The 23,527-nt window shown below is 38.1% G+C and overlaps 1 protein-coding gene across 2 annotated transcripts in view; it reads right to left on the bottom strand.

Annotated features, from left to right (window-relative positions):
* The window catches only part of TRIO (trio Rho guanine nucleotide exchange factor), a 252,873-nt gene that overhangs the window by 141,835 nt on the left and 87,511 nt on the right, over window positions 1–23,527 (bottom strand). For both annotated transcript variants that reach the window (XM_071553704.1, XM_071553705.1), the window contains exons 6-9: window positions 23,194–23,316; window positions 14,356–14,547; window positions 10,125–10,256; window positions 5,908–6,138 (exon numbers count right to left, since the gene is read on the bottom strand). In XM_071553704.1, the coding sequence (XP_071409805.1) occupies window positions 5,908–6,138; window positions 10,125–10,256; window positions 14,356–14,547; window positions 23,194–23,316 (678 nt within the window). The remainder of the gene's footprint in view (window positions 1–5,907; window positions 6,139–10,124; window positions 10,257–14,355; window positions 14,548–23,193; window positions 23,317–23,527) is intronic.

The following is a 23,527-nucleotide window of genomic DNA, read 5'->3' as shown; positions in this document are numbered from 1 at the left end:
ATACACATGTAATCTCACGCACTATTTCCATAACAAATATCCATGGTTTCTTTAGCAGAAAAATGAAAACATTATTTTCTCAGTTATCTCGACTGTTCAAATCTTTTTTGGTTTGCAAACTCTCTCCCAAACAATCCTCTAATACCACAAAATACAGCCACTTCAAATCACCAACACTTCATTAAATCTCCATACTTAACTTATGCAATACTTGTTTTCCTAGTAAGTCTTGCCAAAAAACTTTATTGTGTTTTAGGTCAATGCAAGTTTTCATTTGCTTCTTTCAAGGGCAAGTATCGATCAGAGAAAGGATTGTGAGGAGCCACACATGGCCTCAGTTACCTGCAAAGTTTATATTGCCAATACTTTTGACTAGTTTCAGGAAACTATTCTGCTTTTTGCATTATAAAAAAAAAATCTAAAAAGAGACATATTTGGATGAAAGAATTAGATTGTACTCCAGAGACTACTAATAGTTCTAAGTTAACAAATGAAATCAACAGCAAAATCGGTCCCAGAAAGCATGGGATGAAAAGCAGAAAGCAGCCCAGGGAGAATGATTTTTCCTCCAAATAATGCTCAGTAACTTCTCAAGGGAAGAAATTGTCATAGAAATCCAGTACACAGATCATGACATAAACCACTCAACCAGAGAAACTGTGCTGCCTCTAAGTGAAATCAGGATGAATACAAACTTTACCAGTGCTCAGCCTTCTTGTCTTGACTCTAACAAAACTGAGGAAGCACTCTTTATTTGGGAATTTTACTGCATGTAAAGGCAGAGTCAAGGGATGCTCATGCCCATCAGCGGAAGCTTTGCATACCACTTCAACCAAAGGACAATATCACTAGTTGGCACTAGTATTGGCCATTTAGCAACCTTAACTTATGCATTTTCTTCCTCTTCCTGGAAGAAATAAGAGTTACAAAAGCCATCATACCAACCCACTAAGGACTATTCCTCTAATACTGAAAGCAAATGGAATTCAGTCTGGTATTAAGTAACACAGGAGTTCAAAAGGCACACTTTTCAGTGAAAGGGTGAGTAACATCAACCTCCACTGCAGCAAGTTGCTTTAATGATGCAATTAAGTTCCAGCTGCAGTCTCAGCAGAACCACCCTTATGCCCAATACTGGATCTAGAAAAATGTGTATTTTAGTAGCACCAAACTGACTATATGATAGAAGGAACTACTATGGAAAGACAGCTTCATTTTGACAAAATCAGTGCTCATGGCTGTAAGATACATGTTTTATATGTGGCTTGCAGAAACAAATCTGGTCTTTTGCAGATTCAGCATGCTCATTTTCACCAGTCCTTCCCACATTATTATCCAGTCCTTACCCCCCACTCCCTTATGTGCTTTGCACACACTCATTTTTCTGATTTCTACCACTTACTTCCTGCTGACGTAACATTCAGAAAGAGAAGATGGGACCCTCTGCATCTCTAATCTTCGGACAGTTAAAATGTGGAAATACTCTCTCCCAAAAAGAACTGGAACTGCCTTCAAAAGCCACACAGGAATCACACAGTGAAATCATGTTGATGCTGAGCAAGTAGCAAACATTCATGGCCCTCCCTTCATTAGTCAAGACTGAAACTAGTGACTGTAACAGCAAAAACCTGTCTTTGAGGCAGGCAGATCAAGGAAGGAGAAGCAGCACATTTATCCAGAATGGGCAGAGAAGAGTCACAAGGTCAGTAAGACCTAATAAAAGTGTGCTTGGAGGAAAAAAACCAACACAAAAACAAACAACCACCCACCACCACCAAAACAACAAAAAAACAAAGCCAGCAAAAAAAACCCAAACCCAACAAACCTCCTATCAGTATGTTTTACTGATTTCTGGCTTGCAAGCCATCAGGACTGTCTTTCAGGCACCAAAACTCTGATCATATGAGTGTCAGCAGTATCACTGTACCAGGAACATTGTCTTTACATTCAATTTTGACTTTCATGTCCTACAATCACAAGAGGCCATGCTGCTGTTCCCAGTCTGCTTTACTGCTTCATATCAGAATCAGAGCCAGCTCCTTCCCTTAAGTGAAAGGCTGGCTATAATATCTGCTTAGTAAGCTTGTTCACTCCTAAGCATAAAATTATATTTTCACTAACATGGCTTACATTAGAAGGGCTACACTGAGTGCAACAGCCAGTGGCCAGAATTTTCTTAAAAGTTAAAATAAACACCCTCTTTTTTTGGTGTTAAGATACAAACTAATCAGGAACTACTTCTACAAACATGTTTCTGCTGCGTAGGGTCAAACTCAGAATTCCATTCAGTTTAAGATGGTCATATGTTTTCACATTTCAAATTTCAGATTTGCTGTAACTCACATCTTATCTACTATTTTTATTATTTTATGTGCTACTTTCCTTACTACTTTCTTCAAGAGATTAACAGGTGGTGTACACAGATAGCACCACCATACTTTAGTTGATTTGGAAAGTTCTACTAGAAACAGTTTCCCAGGATACAAGAACATGCAAGACAGAAGTAAAAAAACTAATGAGTTTCCTAAGGTGGAAGTAACACAAAGTGAAGTACCAGCTCAACACAGCAAATTCCCTCTCCAACTCAGCTCTGTCACTCACTTCACACTTCCATGAATGATTTATTTCATTAATCCAGTAGAAAATAACACCAGCAGAGGGAGGAGGAGGAAATCACAGACTCACGCTAAAGGACAGTTATAGATACACTTACAATGCACTTGGTTGCTTGCCATTACGTGCAATTTATCCATAAAACATGAAAGAGAGCCATCAAAAAAATCCCCACCACATTTAACTTTACTGACAATAATTAAAAAAGGGGTTTATGTTAGTTTCCAAATTAATATAAATTGAATTTTTTAAGGTTTGAACAAAGACCAGGAAACCAGACAGAATACGAGAACAAAAACTAAAGTATTTTAGAAAATTGCTCTGGAGTGCTACATAAACCATTCCAGAATTGTCTTGGATATAAATCTAACTAACACTTCAAACCAGAGTAATTTCATGTACTGCATGGTGTTAATGATTATTCAGTTGAAAAGCTAACATTTCTCAGATAAATTAAGATGATCTGATAAGGTTGTTTTGCTTCTGTTTTGCAAGAAAAAAGAATCCTTGTTAATCAAGATCATTTTTTTCTCCTGATGAATTTTGAAAGCTGAGGGAGCTACAAGCTGTCAAAGCAAGGCTATTCTATAAAAATACCCTTATTTGCTTGCCTGTTATCTTAAGACATCTGCTGTGGCTATTGGATTCATTTATCTGATATGAATGTTGAATTGTCATTGTCTTACAGACTGACCTGCACTGAAATCCAAGTATCAAAAGCTGTATTATGAGAGGGAACATTAAGCAAAATTCACATTTTGATCCATAAAGCAGTGCCCAAAATACACCAATATCTGTAAAGATAAAGCAACACAACAAGAAGCCATGTAACATTTCAGAAGTTAACAGGCATTACAGGGACCAACCAAAGGACAACCCATCTTCTGTCACTGAGAACTACTGCATATTAAGGGAAGGGCATCTCTGTATGCATCCAACTTGAAATTCTATGTGGCTGATACAGACAAGCATTAGCACAAATGGCCACAACTTCAGACTGTCAAGAGAATATCTTGCTATCTTAATGCAACGTCTGCCTTGCAAAGCATGTAAAGGAACCACAAGCACAAACAGGATGAAAGAAATGTCTCCAACCACTAGGTAAGGCAAGTACTGAATAATGAGGTGAGATGGATCAACTTTCTTGAGCCAACTGCTTCATACTGAAAACATGTAGTATACTTAGCATCCACATGCATGATTTGGGTAACACATTCTTGATACTGGAAATTATAAAAATAGGTAGAGCTGTCTACTTAGTTGTTTTCAAATCCATGACTACTTGATCTTAAATACATCAGTTCCAAAGGCTGATGTTTCTCATAATCCAGCTTCTTGATGAAGAACCTGGTGATGACTGTACAGTAACCTGAGTCTAATGAAGGGTTATTTGCCAGCCTCAAAGAACAAAGCAGTCTGAGAGCTAACTCCTCCACACTGAGAACCATGACTTAGGAAATTTTCATTTTCTGCTCCTTGCTGCAAGCACTCTATTATTCCCAAGATAATAAAGGAGAAGACTCAGAACAACACAACAAGACTCTCTGCAGTTAATGAACACCTTCCCCCAGAGGACAAACTGCCTGCAGCCCGGCCTATGGGCCTGAAACTTGAATTATGCACCTGGCAAATTACCTCAGGACATCACTTGGCCTAGATTGGCTAAGTAGGTCCTACTTGAACTGAATTCAAACTACAGGAGAAAGTTCTGCCATCCAATCCACACTTGTTGGCACTAGACTACTGAGAGGACCTATATTTTTTCCTATGAGAAGCAAACTACTGTGTTAATTTAATTTTCTGAAGATTCCTTATGAATCCTTCTGAGTTTAAGAGGTGATTAATTTGTGGACTGTGCCTAATCACAGAATCACAGAATATTGAGTTGGCCCTTCACTGACAACTCACACAAGTACCAGCACTGGACCCTTCTGACTAGTTACTACTTATGTTGTAATACTTAATTTCTATAAAGGCATAATAGGAGTTTTCAGTTTGATTCTTCATGGCGATTCATAACATTGACTCTGCTTTTTTCTATTTCTTTTGTCAGCTAATGTTTTTCCTGCCTTTCTGCATTCTTTGTCACATCTGAGTGTTGAGAATTTGTATAACAGCCTGTCTTTTGATATATGCCTCTTTTTAGATAAAAAAATCAAGTAATAAAAGTTTTAGAAATTGTATTGTATTTACTGTTTAAGTATTTATGTTGTTGAATTACATGAATAGAGAGTCACAACATGTAGAAGAAAGTTGAGCTAACAAGATTGTTCACTCTCCCCACCAGCTGCCTAAACTATCTTTTTCAGCTACTGAGGAATGATGAAAAAAGAGTTATTTCACTCCCAACTGCTCACATCTAGTATCTTCTTGAAACAAGTACAGGAAATTTGGCCCAAAGTACAACTAATTTGGAAGAAAAAAGATTAGTTTAACCAGAATGTATGATAGGCTATCTAAAAACCCCTTTTGGAAGTTCCTGCTTTGCGAACACTTTTACACTGAACTGAAAGAACATGATCAGCAAATACTGGCCATCTTTACTTTTTTATAAAGATGGGTTATTAAAGGAGAAATTACTAATGTCTTTGTCAATTGCAGCCCAAGGACAACATGTTATGTTTATTAAAAATCCATCCACCAAGAAATTCTATGTAGCTGCCTTTTTTAAGGTAAAACAATGTTAGAGATACTAATGCCTGTACATAACTTTTATGGATGTTTTCATAATAATAAAAATATGGCAGCTAATAACCATCAATTCAAGAACAGTGCTATTACCAGAAAGTATTCTCATCTGTAATTCTTTTAACCCCTTAGTATACTACTCTTAGGTTTTAAAGAAACACAATTAAGTCAATTAAGTTCCACTGGGCATTTGAAACTAAAAATTTTATAGAATAGTTCTGTTAATTTTTTTCATGCTACTCCAAGTCTTTTTGACACTTTGAGCTCAGAATTTTACCAAGACGTAAATACAGCTTCCAGCACAATCTGGGAATATCTACTAAAAGTCTTTCTCATCACACCTGACTTAAAATATATAAATTAACTTAAAACCAGAAAAAACTAGAAGTAGAGCTAGCTTACAAATATAATTACTATCCATATACCAGCCAATATCTTGGTAACACATAGAACTTGGTATCAGTCAGTCAATCCCATATAACTATTCAATTGCTGAATGAAAGAATATGGGGTTTAGCAGTCAAAACTCACCTGTCAATGCAATCAGCTTGAAATCACAGGCTGACAGAATACAAAGGCATTGAGACAACATGCAATAAAACCTACCTGTTGAACATCCTGTTGAAAAACGCACAGCTGAAGCCTCTGGTGCAAGCGGACCTTTCGGTGCTGCCAGATATTTTCCAGTTGGCGCTGGTGGTGCAATACTTCATGGATGACATCTAGAACATGATGAACTGCTTTGGAGTAGTTGGCAGAAGCAGTGAGGGAATCAGAACTCCCAGGAGTCAATGGTCTCTGAAGTTTGTCAAGGAGTGACTTCCCATCTTGGCTCACCTGACCACCAGAAAGGATGAATAATCACTTGTCTTGCCAAAAGCTCATCAGGCTACTATTTTGCTCCCCCACATCCCTCTGTCCAGTGTAGATGTCTAAGAACTCAAGGAGCAGTTATGGAGTTGTTTTTTTTAATTGCAGGTATGGTTACATACATGCAGCTGTTACAGGAAAAAGAGAAAAATCCCATTCTCCTTCTAGGTAAGATGATTTTAGGAAGTTGCACTCTTCTAAATACAGCCTGTCTTTCCCTTTTTTCATTACCTTAAGAGTGTTTTAAAGTGTTTGGGATTTTTTATTTGCTTTGGGTTTTTTGTTGTTGTATTTTTTAACTAAGTCAAGTATAATTTAGAATATTCTTCAACTGTATCTCTAGTCAACAAAAACTAAAATTTAGCAGTTGTTCAGAATTATCCTTCCAGAAGCATCTCTCTTTTCACTTGCTGTAAAGGTGAACAGGGAGGTACTACAGTAGGTTAGTATTAACTTAATACATTTAAACAAAAATATATAAAACTTATAACATGATTCTATCTGACACAATTTGCAACTTCTAAATTGCTAATGTTACTGGTAAGCCACGAGCCAACTGTTGTTATGGCAAAATGAAATCCAATTAAATCACTTAAAACCTCTCCATCCAACACAGACAGATACTCTTTTCCAAACTGTGCTTAACTACTGATACTGACAAGAAACATTAGTCCTTTCTAATTGTCAACTTCTCTGATTTAAATCACAGCAAAGATATTCAGATCTACCTCGCATGCTAATTAAAAAGCAGTAATCCTCTCTTATCTGGTCACTATTAGCATTTAGTGTAGGCACTTTTCATTGGTGTTTAAATGTTGTCACTTTCAGCATGAAGCTCAGAGAACTGTTACAATTCAGTATCATTCAGCTACCTGTAAAGAACTTTTCAAATAGCTCCTCTAGCAGTCAGGAAAAAATCATCTGAAACCACAATACTGGAGTGTAAACAATGGTCTGAATCCACTGAATCAACACTGTCAGAAACAGCACATTTAACAAGGCCTTTCCCCAGTGGCTACTTTCAACAATTTTTTATTGAATCTAGGCACATTTTAAATTTGCTATTTAGCCGTCAAACAGATCAAAATGAAAATCCTTTTCCAATAATTAGATTACAAGGGAGTTTGTTTTTTTCTCATTTCCAATTCAACCCTTTTCATTTTAGTAACAAGTATAAATGTAGAGAGTGAAGCTCACTTGTGAAAGTAGCTCCTGTGAAGTCAAGTCAGGACGAAAAAATGAACAGTCCATAGCAGTAGTCATAATGATTTTTTTCTCTATCCAATAGAATAACCTAGTAAGTCTTTCAAATATTTCAAGATAATGGACTTCAATTATCTATCCAGTCTATGAAATTTAGCTGCAAAAAAAATAATTTGTGATGGCCCCTTGATCTGCATAGTTTATGAGCTTTACAAACAAATGACCACACACAGTTTTTCCTTTGCAGTTAATACAGTTCTCCTCCTTTCCAGTGCATGACTACCTTAACATTCCAGTGAGATGTATAACTTTATTTATACAGTTAACTTCATTTAAGGGACAGCTATTGGAGTTTCAGGCACTCCAGTTTTCTAAGCCTGTAAGCTCATAAGTTACTTTACTAGTAATATACAGTAATTATCCCAAGTAAAATCAGACTGTCTACTCTTAAAAGCATTTACTTTCTTAAAATTACTGCCTTCTACTCTGCAACCAAGTCATGTTGTCAAGACACTGTAATCTAAAATGAATGACATAGTGTTGCAATTTCCATAGTGTTCCTCTGTCTCTTCTCCCACTGTTCATTCATCACAAAATGAAAGGAGCTTCGCACTGCAATAGAAATGAAGTCATACATCTAATAATGATAAGCAATAGTGCTGTAATATCTTGACACAGAAAGACACCTCCATTAATCTTCAAAAAGGAATGTGTGTTTAAAAACTGCGAAGTAAAACCTTCTGCCCAGGAGGAACACGACTTGTACATAAACATAAAATTATTTCTGCACCAATTCTGGTTGCTAAAGACAAGGCTGTTGTTTTAGCAGATGGAAAAAAAGGAATGATCAGAACTCAGAAGAAAGGCACTCAGTGCTTTTTTTTTGCTTTTTTTTCTTTTCTTTTTCTTTTTTTTTTGTTTAAATTTCTAGCCATCCCAAAGCCAAAGGCTACAGCTTTGAAATCCTAAATACATTTTCAAGGTACTTGCCAGAGAAATCCTATAATCTATCTGTCTAATTTATTTTCATTATGCATCACCAGCAAGCGAACAGCATTTAACATGCTAATCCACAGTAGTTATTTACACTCAACAGCAGGTTCATCCAGTCACATCCCTGATAAAAAAACCTCCAAAATACACAAAACCAACCCATAACAAACAGAACTAAAAAGAAAAAATGCCATTATTTTAACTTCACTGCTTTTTAATCATTATTCTAGAGAAATCTAGCTTTCCTATTCCTTGCTACACTCTCATGGAGCATGCACCTCAGAGCACCTCTCTTCACATAAATCCATTACAAGTTGGCTACATATCTGTCCCTTGTTTTAGAAAAGGACCCTCCCAATGAAGAAAAGAAACCTTACTACAAAACATATTCCCACGAACGAGTTACAACAGTTGCCTATAGCAGCATCACAAGTGTTATCACCAAAGGTGTGCTTCAGTGTGTCACTAGATCAGCTGACATAGTAAGGTGGTGTAAATCAAGAATATCAATATGTACTTTACACAGAAAAACAAGAACTCGTGAACTCTGGACATCTGACTCGTGGTAATAAAGTTTATGCAGGCCCTAAATGGCAGATAAACCCCAGTTTTGATATAGTAACAATAGGACTGATCATCAGCACTGATCTTATCCTCCTTTACTGTTAAATGAAATGTGACCAGACATAGAATTCAGCTTTCTATAATAAAGCTGGTTCATCAGAAAGTAGTTTTATCTTTAATGTAATGTATAAATCACAACCATTAATTCAAACTCGCATGACCTCCTTTTAAAGAAAGGTCCAAGCTGTGGTCTAAGCTATCTTGTGTTCCCTGATAATTTTTAACAAGATTTAACCAAATCCATAATTTTATGAGTACAGAAACTACTGTATTTAGTCCACACTAACAACAATCAGATTTAACAGCAAAAACAATTTTAGCCCATGATGAGAACAACCTGGCAGGAAATTCAGAAAATATGTGTTAGCTAATAGTGAAATGAATATCCACTTCATTTCTAACTTCAGCTAAGTAAACTTTCTCTTTTTACAAAGAGGAATCTCAAAACCTGAAGACAAAAAAGTAGACAGTCAAGTCATTGCTTTCTAAGCCACCTTCAGAATAAGTATTTTATCTTAAGTTGTAAGTACAATTATTAGAAATACTGACAAATATTATAGTTCCACTGCATGCTGAATCCAAGATTAGAGCAGCAGCACAGGATACATTAGTCTTACAAATGCTGACTACCTGGGCATGCTGGTTCATTTATATGTCTTTGAGGTTAATGAAACTAAGTGTATTACCTTCTGGCTTGCCAAGGGACATCCTCTGATGGTTAAGCCTTTTTTGTGAGGCAATTTCAGCACTGGATTTTCAACAAAACACACTTAGAGCAATCCATGCCAACAGAATACTTTCCCAAAGAATACCCAGCTAACTTCCCTTCAAGTAAGTGTTTAGACGATGCTTTCAGGCTGCTATTAAAAGATAGTGATTCGTGAATATAAATTAAAACATAATGCTGCATGGGTTGTTTGTACCACACATGGCTCCATCTTGCCTTTTAAATTTCTTTCAGAAGATTAAGGGGAAGACTTAACACTTCACTTTTGAACAATACCAGCAAAATCCAGTATACTAAATTTAAAAGGAAGCCTGGCACTTGAGTTTCCAACTAATGCACTATGCTGATCCATGATCCAAACTTAACATGACACAATTTTACCTGAGGAAACAAACAGGACACTTACCTCAGAGTAAGCCAAGGTAATATGCTCATATATCCCTTGATGATGATGGATAGCATCTTCTAAGTCTTGCAGTTCTGATGGAAGCTCCACCTCACCACAGGCTTTACACCATGAGTCCACATTGCTCATGTACTGTAACAGAGAAAAAATGTTCTGTTTCATTTTGGGTTCTGCCAGTAAGTGCACATGTGTGGTAATATACAAAAAGACAGGTATCTGTGCAACAGCCACTGAAAAATCCTTAAGGTAGTTGTCTCTGAAATGACCAAGTTTATATCAGAATAGAAAGAAATATTCAAGTCTGACTATACTTGTCCTTTTGGGTACCTGAAACTCTTTGAGCTGTTCAGACAGGCAGGCTTAGTTGTATGTTGGCAATATTGATGCTTAAAGTTTCCTCTTGCTCTTTTTCTTCAGCTAAGAAAAAGTTTAATTTACTCTGCACCTAACCATTTCAGAGCCATGAAAGCCAATTAAAGTCTTGTCTTCACAAGGAGGTAAAACATGCTACAACTGTCAAGTTCAGAACCTTGATTTTTACCCATCAGAACTCTGTGCAGATAATCATGGTATCATGAGGTTTACCACCTCAACTTTTTTTAATCTTCAGAGAAAGCCACGTTACTTTGCACATATGTGCACATGCACACAAAGAATTACTGGTCAACTGTTCACTGAAACACTCCATAGCTGTCTTTTGCTGGAATGAGGTTATCGAGGAAGCAAAGCAGTGTCATGGCACAGCAAATTCATACCTCAGTCCCCAAAGCCCTAACTTGTACATGCACAGAAGCACTAAATCCACTTGGCAAGCTACTACAGCAGCAAGCATGTAAGGGATTTACAACTCAAGTGAAGGTCTCCTAGGACTAACACTGAACTTTGAGCACACAGCTATGTCAGCATAACTGCTCAAGTCTTTCAGAGGAAATTGAGGATATTGCAAGAGAAATCTCTTCTGTAGAAAATTTAAGTTATCTCTGAAGTTTAAGGCATCTTGACAGACAAGAAACTGTCATACATAAATACATAGTAGAAGTTCTGCAAACTCATTTTTCCCAGCTAGCGGGCACGAACTTTATACCCGAGTTCTGCCAGGTAAGAAGAGAAGAGAACCTGTTTTTCTAGGAGACTTCATACTTGCTAAACCTAGTGCAGCCAAGCACTGCCTCTGTCAAGAAAATTTATCCTCTATTCCTGTCAAGTTCAAGACTCAGAAGTTTTAAGAGCCACTTGTCTCATCATATGTATCTTAATTCTTGGAGCACATGCAGTTTTTTGAGAGAAATGCAATTCACAGATCATTTCTGGTTCTCTATGATGGTTTCAAAGCTGGGCAGAAGGGTGAGGGACTACATAGCTCTAAGATGCTTACTTAATTCTCATTTTGCCAAGTCAGTTTAAAAAATGTCTAATGTTAGCACTGAACACTAATAGAAGGTGCATGTGGGACCACAGAGTTACAGCAAATTTGCGGATGACACCAAGTTGGGAGGGAGTGTCGACCTATTGGAAGGCAGGAGGGCTCAGCAGAGGGATCTGGATAGACTTGAGGGATGGGCTGATTCCAACAGGATGAAGTTCAATAAGGCCAAGTGCCGGGTCCTGCACTTTGGCCACAACAACCCCCTGCAGCATCACAGGCTGGGCACAGAGTGGCTGGAGAGCAGCCAGGCGGAAAGGGACCTGGGGGTACTGATTGACAGGAAGCTCAACATGAGCCAACAGTGTGCCCAGGTGGCCAAGAAGGCCAATGGGATCCTGGCCTGTATCAAAAATAGCATGGCCAGCAGGCCCAGGGAAGTGATCCTTCCCCTGTACTCTGCGTTGGTGAGGCCATACCTTGAGTACTGTGTTCAGTTCTGGGCCCCTCAGTTCAGGAAAGAGATTGAGGGGTTGGAGCGGGTCCAGAGAAGAGCAACAAGGCTGGTGAAGGGACTGGAGCATAAGTCCTACGAGGAGAGGCTGAGGAAGCTGGGGTTGTTTAGCCTGGAGAACAGGAGGCTCAGAGGTGACCTCATCACTGTCTAGAACTACCTGAAGAGAAGTTCTAGTCAGGTGGGGGGTGGTCTCTTCTCCCAGGCATTCAGCAATAGGACAAGGGTATGGGCTTAAGCTCTGCCAGGGGAAATTTAAGTTGGAGATCAGAAAAAAATTCTTTCCAGAGAGAGTAATCAGGCATTGGAATGGCCTGCCCAGAGAGGGGGTGGATTCACCATCCCTTGAGGTTTTTAAACTGAGACTGGACGTGGCACTGAGTGCCATGATCCAGTAAATGGACTGGAGTTGGACCAAGGGTTGGACTTGATGATCTCGGAGGTCTTTTCCAACCCAACTGATTCTGTGATTCTGTGATTTCTGGCAGCAGTCAGCAGGCACTGAAAGCTGGGCACAGTCCTCACCGTGTCTGACAGTAGGCAGAGACAGTTACCTACCACTTGCAAGACAATACATGCATTCAAGGAGGGTGTGTTATTTCTTGGGCTTACTTTTTAATCTTTCTATGTAGGTCAAGCATCACCAGTCTCTAAAGGGGTCATGCCTCGCATTCCAAACCCTCTTTCCCTAAACTCACTCTCCACTCTTAATGAAACAGCTACGTATCACAGCCAGGTATCTTACAAAGGAACTAGGACAATCCATCAAAGTTAATCATAAAAATGAAAACCACAGAAGGAGTAATTAAAAGTAAATTAATCCCATCAGATGCTCCTCTATTTTAACTCATTCTTATCTTTGCTCTTGCTCACACTTACATTTAGTGGTAAAGAAGGTAACACCAACCCTTACTACAGTTGCCCAGCACATGATCACACAAAATTTAGTCCCCTGACTCTGATGAGCATAATTTTTTATTTTTTTTTAATGAAAAAGGACGGCATTTGAGTCAGAGTATATATTTAACATTTCATTCATCTTTCTCCTACAAGTATGGCTGACAGGGCTGAAATGTATTCCTGCATGAGACAAGTAAAGCATCAATATCGACAAGGTACCAGACAGTGTCTATCAAATGCTTCAAAGTATTGGTGACTTTTCTACTAGAAAGCAATTCCTTTTTCTCATTTGCATGTGCCTTTTCTATAAAACCTGCTAAAAGTACTTTTTATAGTGGCATCACTTTATTCACTTTTCCTTGGTTTGTCTAAGGATATTAAACCAGTATCACCACTAACATAATAAAAAGCAATCTGTATTTGCATCTTAATACATTTATATTTCTAGTGTCAAGCTGTTTATGAAGTTAAATATCTGCGTAGTAGAAATCAGGGAAAAAACTTCTCAAAATAAACTGCACCGCCTCCCGGCTTCTGAAGTTTTTAACTCCCAAGTGCTTCCTTCATTGACTCCAAATAAAAGTTTTATCAGACATGAGGCTTTTTCTTGGATATAATTTAGCAAGGCAAATGGAAAGAGAAGTATTTACATACAGCACATCAGAGCTTCAATCAGCCATAACCATCCAAGAACCTCTGCTCTCCAAATACACCAGGGATGTACAGAGCAGACAGTCTATAATATCAGCAGGTGACTCAACTGCACACACATAGCAACTCCTTCAGAACTGAATTCCCTTGAGGGCAAAACATCCTTTACCATTAAAACTATTAACTTGGGGATATTTATTCCTATTTCCCCTAAATATACTTCTTCTCTGGCAGTTACACACAGTTAATGACTTAATTAAAATAATTGGTATAGGCCTAAAGCTAATTTTTTTTTAATATAGGAGGAATCTCTTATGGAATACTAAGTAAACATCACCCACCACAATTTCAGATTCAGACAGTTAATTAACTTTCAGGCCAGTTCAACTTAGTTTTCTATAAGCAATTACTATGAATTAAATCTTGACACTCAAGGACTGATTGGGGTGGAGTAGTGAGGACAACAGAACAAGTTATGATTTCTAGATGTTCAAAAAGCATTATATCAATATTAAAAGCTTGATACAATTAAGATTTTCTGTCCATTTTGATTCATAGAGCTATTTTGGTTGCTTTATAATGCACTGATATGGGCGAAGCATTTTGTGGAGAATTTAAGGGCAGTGGGCTAAACTGAGAACAATTTTTGTTTGAGTATTAGCTGAAATTGGCAGAAATACGTGTTCTGACTTTCTTGCCAACCTTTGTCCATCACTTTCTTGTACTTTTGCCCAAATCAAAAGCGAGCAGCACAACTAACCATTCCAGCACATCAACTGTTGGTGCCCTTCCCATTCACTCACCTGTTCAGCCTTCTGATGGAAGATGGAGGACATATCCAGTAATGTGCTACGTTCATCCAAGGCTGCAGCAAATGCTTTCCATTCTTGCTCCAACTGACTGGCAATCTGTTTTATTTGCTGGGAAGCATAATGGCCAGACTCGATCAGGCGATTTGCTACTGACATGATGCGGCTGATGTTTACATACACATTCTGTGGAGAAGGAGGAGGGGAAGATTAGTGGAAGTTAGCAGACAACTTAAATACAGAGGTATACTTCTAAAAAAATGTACTTTGTATTACAGTACTGCTTAATAGACTGAGTTTATTTGTCAAGTTTGTACATGCCAAACTTCATAATTTAGGTGTATAACATAACAAGTAAGGATAACTTAAAAATCATTGGAGTCTAAAAGCCACATTAATAATCAGCTTAAACAAATTCATATTATCTGAAGACACATTATTACAATGAAGAGGAAGAGTTAAGAATGTTTTACAACAATCACAATAAAAATGTTTACAGACATTCAAGTTAACAAGACATTCAGGAGAATCCAAGTATAATTAGTAAGCACCTGATCTACCCACAGTATCTGTGATGCAACATCATTCTACAAACCTTGACATCAACTTTCAAAAGTCACTTTTCAAGTAATAAAACAAAGAACTATGAGTTCTAAGGAGTTCAACAGTTTTAGATTTTATTTTCCTGCCACTATACTGCCTCAGAGCCAGCACTGAAACCATCAGAAGTATTCTCTAGCATTACTCACTGATGGCTCTTAGTCACTAATTTTCGATCAAGAGTTTCTAATTCCTACAAAGCCATAAACATGAACAACTTCACCACCAAAAGTTTCTGAGCAGCCCTTCCAGAGCTACCTTTATGCAATACTAGGTTGACCCTTCTTTCAACAGGATAGACTCCTACACATCTAGACTGAAGTTCTTAGAATTGAATCACAGAACTGTTAATGCTGGAGATCATCTAAGTCCAACCACGCAGACACTGAGCATCTCAGGTGAAACCACTACCTGTTGGCAACCAGCCACAGCCCAGAGCCTGACACTGACTAGCAGAACCAAGTTTTGTAGTTCCACCAGGCTTCACTGTCCAGATTCTTCTGAGTAGCAATTAGCACAGGTCTCTTTTAATCATACACTGCACGTGTATATGCATGCAGAACCATATCTGGAACAGCCTGAAACATCTCAGCTGGTCCACCTAATAAACCGAGCACAGCAGTGTCATGTTGGTTGTTTTTCCTTTCTACACAGTATCACTTTTCACTTTTTAGGTTATCCCACACATCACTGCTCTCCTTTTAAGCAAGGACAAACAACTGGAAGAGTACAAATCTGCTATTTCTAAAACATTGTAAAAGACTGGAGAGCATTTAGGCCTATGTAAGTGTATGTAGCATAAATACAAGAGCGCTAAATTAATCCAGAAAGCCCTTATATGGCGTTTACAGTTGTGAAAAACAAAACCAAGTGTCAAAAGAGAAAAGAATAAAAGCTATTGTAGGCTGTCATTTGAACTATCATAATAAAGAAATCTTTGAAATTCTGGAACACTAGTTAAAAATGAAAGACATGGTACCATAAACTTAAAGCAAAACAAAACCAAGCTGTGGTTAACATGTATTCATTTTCCCATGGCAATCTGGCTTCACAAGTGTGGAAGAATACCCCCTGTAGCAGTATGAGTTAATATGCTGACAGTTGAACACTTTCCAAGCTATGTACACCATACTCCTTCCCTCAAAAAAGAGCAACCAAAAACCAGCTTAAAATAATCTAAACCTTTTTCCTCACTATGTGATATATCTACTAAAGGTTTAAGCATCAGTATTTCAGAATGCAATGTTCCAGAAGAGACAGATTTAGTTAAGGAGGAAAGTAATGTCCGATAGCAACTTACTACAATTAAACTGTCTTCAACTGATCCTTCAAGGTTAACAATTTTTTTTCAATTTTCTACAAGGACAGGCAGCTCCACTGTCATTATTATATGGTAGTTACATGTTTTGCATGCTACTTGAGAGATGACAAACACTGTTAGAAGTTAGCTGGTACTCATTTCCCAGGGACTGAGAGTATATTCATTGTATGGTTTTAGTTAAGGAAGCAACAGCTATGAGGTAATAATTGCTAAAGACTTATTTAGCAATCCCATTTAAATCATGCAAATCTGTATGAAGTGCCCACAGCTTCTAAATGTGTATCACCTGCCTCAAAGGTGAAAAGCTAAAGTGCATTCCTTGATCCCTTCTCTGTGGTGAGTGACAGCATCTGAGGAAACAGCATGATGGTGAGTTAGGGGAGGTTTAGGTTGGATTTTAGAAAAAGGTTCTTCACCCAGAGGGTGACAGGGCACTGGAATGGGCTCCCCCAGGAAGTGGTCACAGCACCAAGGCTGACAGCATTCAAGAAGCATTTGGATGATACTCTCAGGCACATGGTGTGAACTCCTGGGGATGATACTGTGCAGGGCTGGGGGCTGGACTCAATGATCCTTGTGGGTTCCTTCCAACTCAGAATATTCTGTGATTCTTCCATTGTGTTACACATATGACTATTGTAACAACACTAAAAAGGGAACAATTCGAGTTACTGCATTACAGTGTGTTTAGTAAGTACATGAATGTACTTAGTATGATTATTTTCTCGAAAAATGCTCTTTAGTCAGAAGCTGAAAAGATACCTTACAATATCTGCAAAGTTCTTCATTGCAGAATTATTCTCTAAAGTGAGTAAACACATAAAAAACATATTGCTCAATACAAAACATGTCTGGCAGGTGCCCTGAAGGTCCTATTTTATTTCCTGATTTTTCTAGACCCATTTAGAAAATGTTTGTTTAACTCCATGGTTTCAAACAGTAGTTTTCTGACACAGAAAGTATTAAGCCTACAGTTTTAAATGCCATCACCTCAGTGACATGTCCATAAGCATCATAACTGGCATGTCTATATAGACTGTAGTGAGTTTGAACTATTTGACTGTGATGGAAATTATTTAGGAATGGAATTTTCAAATTATCTGCCACTTCACACACAAAGGGCCATCAAAACATAGAGCAGCACTGATGTATGAATTAACACCTGCTCTGATGATTTAGATGTTCTCTAATATCTCTTCTAGTCTCATTCTTGAAGCAACAATGAAACTTTCAGTTTGGGAATCCAAACTTTAATAATGAGGGATGCAGAACAACTAAAGGTATACCTGATCTATTCCCTTGAAAAAATACGAACTCGTCAGCATCAAGACTACAATTAAGACAAGTGCTTAACCTGTCCTTTAGCTACAAGGATCCTGTAAATATTCTCAGGTAACTATTTAACCATTGCTATCAGCACTGGAACAAGTGAAATATAATGTCACTTTTACTTTCTTCAAATGTATTCTCTCTTTCCCACATTTTTCATGATGGATCTGGGGAATCTTACTGCAAGACATATAGTCCAACACCAACACTACCTTCTTTTCTCCTTTATTTTTCCCTTACCTTCACTTACTCATAGTACATGTCCATGCCTTCAACCTCTTCTTACAGCCACATCATTTTCATGTAGATGTTTCCCATTACAACATGAAGTATACGGTTCTAAACCACGCCCAATTCTCTAACAGGTCCAACTGAATCAGAGAAATTTCTTTACAAATCTTACATTCAGCACTCCCAGTAAGTACCAAAAGTGAAGTAAGATTTGCTGCTTTTCAGTAACACCACTGTCTGCTCCTTTAGTTTGTGATTCATTGACATGAACATACTTGTTGCAGCTGACTGCTTTGTAAAATCTATTTATTCGCTGCTTCTTTCTTAATGGTTGCTCATCTAGCCTGTTCTATTTCATCTTGTTGACTTTGGAAGGCTTCTCAGAGGCTGAAAATAGCCCGAACTCATTTTACCTTTTCAGTCTGTACTTGGGTTGGTGGCATTGAGACGTTGTGTCAGCATTAACAGCTCTGGCACCAGAAGGATTCTCTTAGGTCTGCATCCTCAAAGCACACCCTCCCAATCTGACCAGGATCCACAGCTATGCATCCCCTGAACTACAGCAACATCAGGAACATCACAAATACACCATTTGCTCTACTATGGTTACCCAGAATACCAAAACCATGACTGCATAAGTTTCACCTACTGTGCTGCCCCATGCCTATTTAGAGTCTTTACCTGGTCTATTAGGACTGTTAGATTGGTTGGACAGTTGATGGATTTAATAATTTAACTTTCATTTATTTATTTTACTGGAGGCACTGCCTAAGCAATGTATTAGTTTTTTTTTTAAAAAAAAGGCAAGTTAAAAAACCTCCCCCAGTAAAATCCACAAACCCTACAAAACTGGCATGTCCTGGCCAAGGATGAAGAGAGAGCTTCCTCCTGTTCACCATGCTACACAAAGGGTTTTGTGAAAATTTGCATTTGAAAGCAATCTGAGGAAGAATGCCCAACTCACAACCTGTGGTCTTGCTCTCATTTGCCAAAATCCCAGAGGACCAAGGGCAGTTCTAGAATTCACACGATGCTTAATTCTATCTCAAGTGACAAATCTGTATGATTACAGAAATACATATTTGAAGTAAAAAGAATCTCAGGAGTGAAATATAACAGTACAATAAAGGAAGAGGAGAAAGTTACACCGTCAGCTACGGTGATTTTACCTTACTTGACCTTCTTCATGTCTTCTTTTGTACCAGTCCCTGTGGTTGGATTTGAGCAAGGCAAACAGGTCATCTGTGTAATTTTTCACTCCGTAAACCTTCTGATATTCAACTGTTTTGTTCATTCTTTTATTTTAAAATGCCAAAACTCTCAGCAGTGCTCATCTCTAACACTTTCTTTCTGGATAAGATTCAATATTTGATTACTACCTTGATGAAGTGGTTTAGTGTATGCAAAGCACCTGTTCTGAGAGCATTAATCAACTTAGCAACATATTTACAATTGACACTGGACTTTATGGATTATGGTTAATAAATGTAACTTCTACTTATGGTCCTATCAACACTGAGACAAGAAGTAGTCATAGCACACCCTTTAACAGTACCATGTGTCAGCTTTTTCTGAAGTTTCATTTTGACTACATCACTTTTCAAGCATTTTAACCTCCCCCCAGTGCACTGCAAGGCACAGATAAAATTTAAAGAAAAAAGCAAGGCCATTTTGTCAAGCAACAAGAATAGAAAATATTCAAGTAGATAACATCCTCCTCCTCACTCATACTTCCATGACCTCTTGTTTACCTTGCGTACCAGCACCCATATAGAAAATAGCAGGAAAAAGAGTGGACAGACACAGAATCAGTCTTTCTCAGTCTTGCATACAAGACTGACTAATCATATAATCACGGGTACTTTATTTTTGCAGTTCAAAAACGCAACACATAAATTTTGTACTTGCAACTCCTATGATGCCTTCCTTGAAAGTTTCTCCCTTAAAAGGTACTAAGAACTTGTTTTGAGAAGTGAAGCATTGGTTTAGTCACCCAAAGAGGAACGTCAAGCTGAAACTGAGTATTGCTTAACTCAAATAAATCTCAGGACTTGACAACAGAAATTTACTGCTGCTGAAAGCAGGCCTTTTAAATTGTACTGAAAATCCATCCTCATCTTTGGAGAACTGTCTCATTGAGAGTTTGTTTTCTTCCACAGTTACAGAACATGGGATCTACCTGCCATATAAAGATCTGGCTTTGACATTTACCAGAGCACAGCCTCTCAAATTCATTAACAGGAGGTCATGTCCCTCCGGCTGCACATGTGAACTATCCTTCCATCAGCAGCTCTTTTAGCCACATCAACCTATATGTTAATCAGTGGTAACCAAATACACGTCCACCTTCAATGCACAGCTCTACATCTATCCAGCTTTTCTCTGGGGCAGATTCATCACAATGAGAACCAGTCTATGTATTAAGCTTAAGATTTGCGTGAACTTGTTCCTGTTACCTTGTAGTGCAACGATGTGAACCGATCACGTACTGAATACAAAAGATTCCTAGACATACCATTTGCTAATGAAACTGCTGAAAGTAAAGTTACATTTCCTCCCCAGACATATACTTCACCTTTTTGTTTTTTTTGGTTTATACTTCCAGCTACTTTGTGTTAATACTGAAAATCGGATTCTAAAAACAGCAGAAAGCCCTTACAAGGGGAAAAAAAAATTAATCTGCAAGTCTTCTTTGTCCTTGATGTGACAAAGTCCTGTTCATGACAGGAACTAAGTTGCTTTCACAGTAGTTTACATCCAGGTGGCTCATTTCAGACTGGAAGACCAAATGAAAATTTTGGCACCTCACCAAAGGGCATCACTCTTTCTCATCTGAGTTTGGCATAAGCAGCTGCAGAAGTTGCCCTTCTGCACCTCTTAGAAAGCCAAGCTGCTGCTTGGGAAAGAAGAGGAGATGAGAGATCCAACTATTGGCAGAGAGTAGCACCTGCTGTGGAGGGGAGCATGTGCCCTGCAGCAACCACAATGTGTTGGGAAAAGCAGCTGCAGCATCAGAGTTACGATGTGAGCAAGCGTAAGAGGTTGCATTTAGCTGCTTGGGCAGCATTTATCTTTCAAACAGCCCTTCCCCACCTAGAGTGAGCCTCAGAAAACTACCCAGAAAACAAGCTCTATTAAGGTCCAATTAAAGGACAATGAAAAGCCTTCAAAATCTACTGCAGTAAATAAAGCTTATACATAGTTGTCTTCCTTCCTCGACTTCATTTAATTGAATAATTTTGCATGGTTGTAGATGTGTTTAAAGTTAAATTCCACTTCTAGTGTTAGAGCATTCATGTAAGATCTTAAATTAACTTTGATTACTGAAGAGTTACACTGACAGGAACAGTGAACAAATAGCAGCTTGTGAAGTACAGAGCATATGTGGAGAGTGGTCACGGAGAAGCTGAACATCATGCCTGCAAAAGTTAGGACTGCCCAACATTTTTCCAGTTAAGAGCTAATGAAAAATAGGCTTGCCAAAATACAATCACTTCATGCCATTTTTTATGTCACATTCAGTTTTAACTTTGCCCCTAATCTGTATGAAAGGCTTTTCTTAGTTAACCAAATAAAATCCAGACAATTCTGAACACTGCTTAAATCAAAACCAGTGACTGATCATTTTGAATTTGTACTTTCCTATTCTGTGCCAAAGAACCCCTTTTGGACAAGATTATGCTACAGAAACACATAAAAAAATGCAGCTTGTTTTTCCCCTTTTGAACGCTCAGATAGTTTAATTTGCCCCAAATTTAAGCTGCTCCTTGCATGCTTCAAGAAATCATTTTGCAAGCTGAGAGAAAGTCCCCTGTAATTAATGTATTTGACAACTACATGCAAAAGAGAGATTAACAGCAAAAGACTAATAGTAAACACAGAGCAGGAAGGATTATGCTGTGTTGCTCAAGTGCTTGCTACTGTTGATAGCATCTGAACAGTATAAAGGCAGGGAAAAAAAATTAAAAAGTCATACCGTTTGAAGGAAAGAGGACAATAGTGACTAATATCAGGACAGGCTGACAGATGAAGGATTTAACCTTTGGAGTACAAGCCTAAGAATTGCTTTGAAGGCCATTCGAAATTACTAGGTTCCAAAAGTCTTCTTGTGTCAACGACACCTACTGTTGTCCTCTGAGTTTGTTTCTGCTCTGCTTCATATGCAGAGCAATGAGGAACAACAACAAGGTACTCCATAAGGGAGCTATTCCCCATGCATGAACCAAACCTAATGGTCAAAGTTACATCCATATATGATGTTACATAACCCAATTACAAAGATCTCCAGCATTTGCTTTAGTGTTTTCAAAAAGTACATATTGATTTTCATTTTTTTAAATTTTTGCAAACAAAGCTGAGCTGCTAAAGAAGAAAATGTACCTTCTCTAGTTTTGTCTTCTACTGCCTTAACTCCAGCTATGCCCTACACAAGAGCTGCCTTACTAGTCCTTCTGTTACTTCAGCAAGATACATAACCAGGGTAAGTTTACTTTGCCACTCTCTGCATTTAGTAGTCCTGTCCTATAAAAAGACTCTCTTGCAAGAGTTGATTGTTTCAACCATACTGTAATTCAATTCCCATCCTTGGACTGCCAAGAATGTTAATTTCTAACAAGACTGGTAGTGTTCTTCCTTCATTGATCTGACAGACAGGAACTGGAATTAGGCCCAGACTCTAAGGTTATTTAAATATCTCCAATGCTCCTACTGCAAAGGACCTAAAATGTACTTGAGAATTTTGTCCCTATGTTCAAACAGGAATTCATGAAACTGAAAACAAGCAGCTTTCACTCATTGTCAGTCCAACCCCAAATTTTTAATTGCAGTCTACTGATAGCTCATCGTAAGATGATATTTGACCACAGAGATTGCTGGGTTTAGCTCCATTCTACTGCGCCAGAAAAGGGAAATGTCTTCTTAAACACATGGAAAATGATTATACCAGGCTCAGCTACTCCTCAGAACTTTTTGTCTGAACTCACAATCTATTCAGAAGATCCTGAGAGCTATTTCATTCAAAATGGAGAGCTAAAATATGTACCACACATAATTCTCTGAAATTTCCTACAAGATCCAAAGCACTACTCAAGCACACATCCCAGGTTCTAGAAGGTTGGATGCTTACATCTGAGATGTGCTAAGGTTGTGTTGAATGCAACTGTCAAAAGAGTTCTGTTGCTTGATCACAGTAGCTCTGCACATGACTATCCTTTATTTTCCTCCATTGTGTTTTATAATTTCGCTGCTCCAATGCAAATTTGCACCACTCGTAAAGAAGGAATGCTTGAGGTCTACAACTTGCAAATTCTACCTTAACATAGAACAAACAGGTAAACATGTCTGGTTCTTACCATACAGTTCATGGCAAAGTGATTGTGCTGTGTCTGAAGTTCCATCGCATGGGGGTGGCTGGTTCCAATCTCTGTGTAGCTGTTCAGAAACAGACCTTTGTTGTGTGTGATCCAGTCAAACATCTACACGAAAACATTAAGGAAAGAAAAATAGTTCAATGATTTGTTATGGCAGTAATTGTAGACAAGTGAACACAGAAGACAGAGTCTAAGGCCATAAAAATTAACACTAATGCTCTTTTCATTCTAATAATTGCATGATTTTAACCCCATCATTGCTGAAATCTGGGGTTTTTGCATCAAACAGTTGAGGCTGTTACTGTTACCTTTACCA

The sequence above is a fragment of the Pithys albifrons genome, chromosome 4, assembly GCF_047495875.1.
Source record: "Pithys albifrons albifrons isolate INPA30051 chromosome 4, PitAlb_v1, whole genome shotgun sequence".
NCBI lineage: Eukaryota > Metazoa > Chordata > Aves > Passeriformes > Thamnophilidae > Pithys > Pithys albifrons.
The sequence above is the reverse complement of the archived record's forward strand: the minus strand, read 5'-3'. Positions and strand labels throughout refer to the sequence as shown.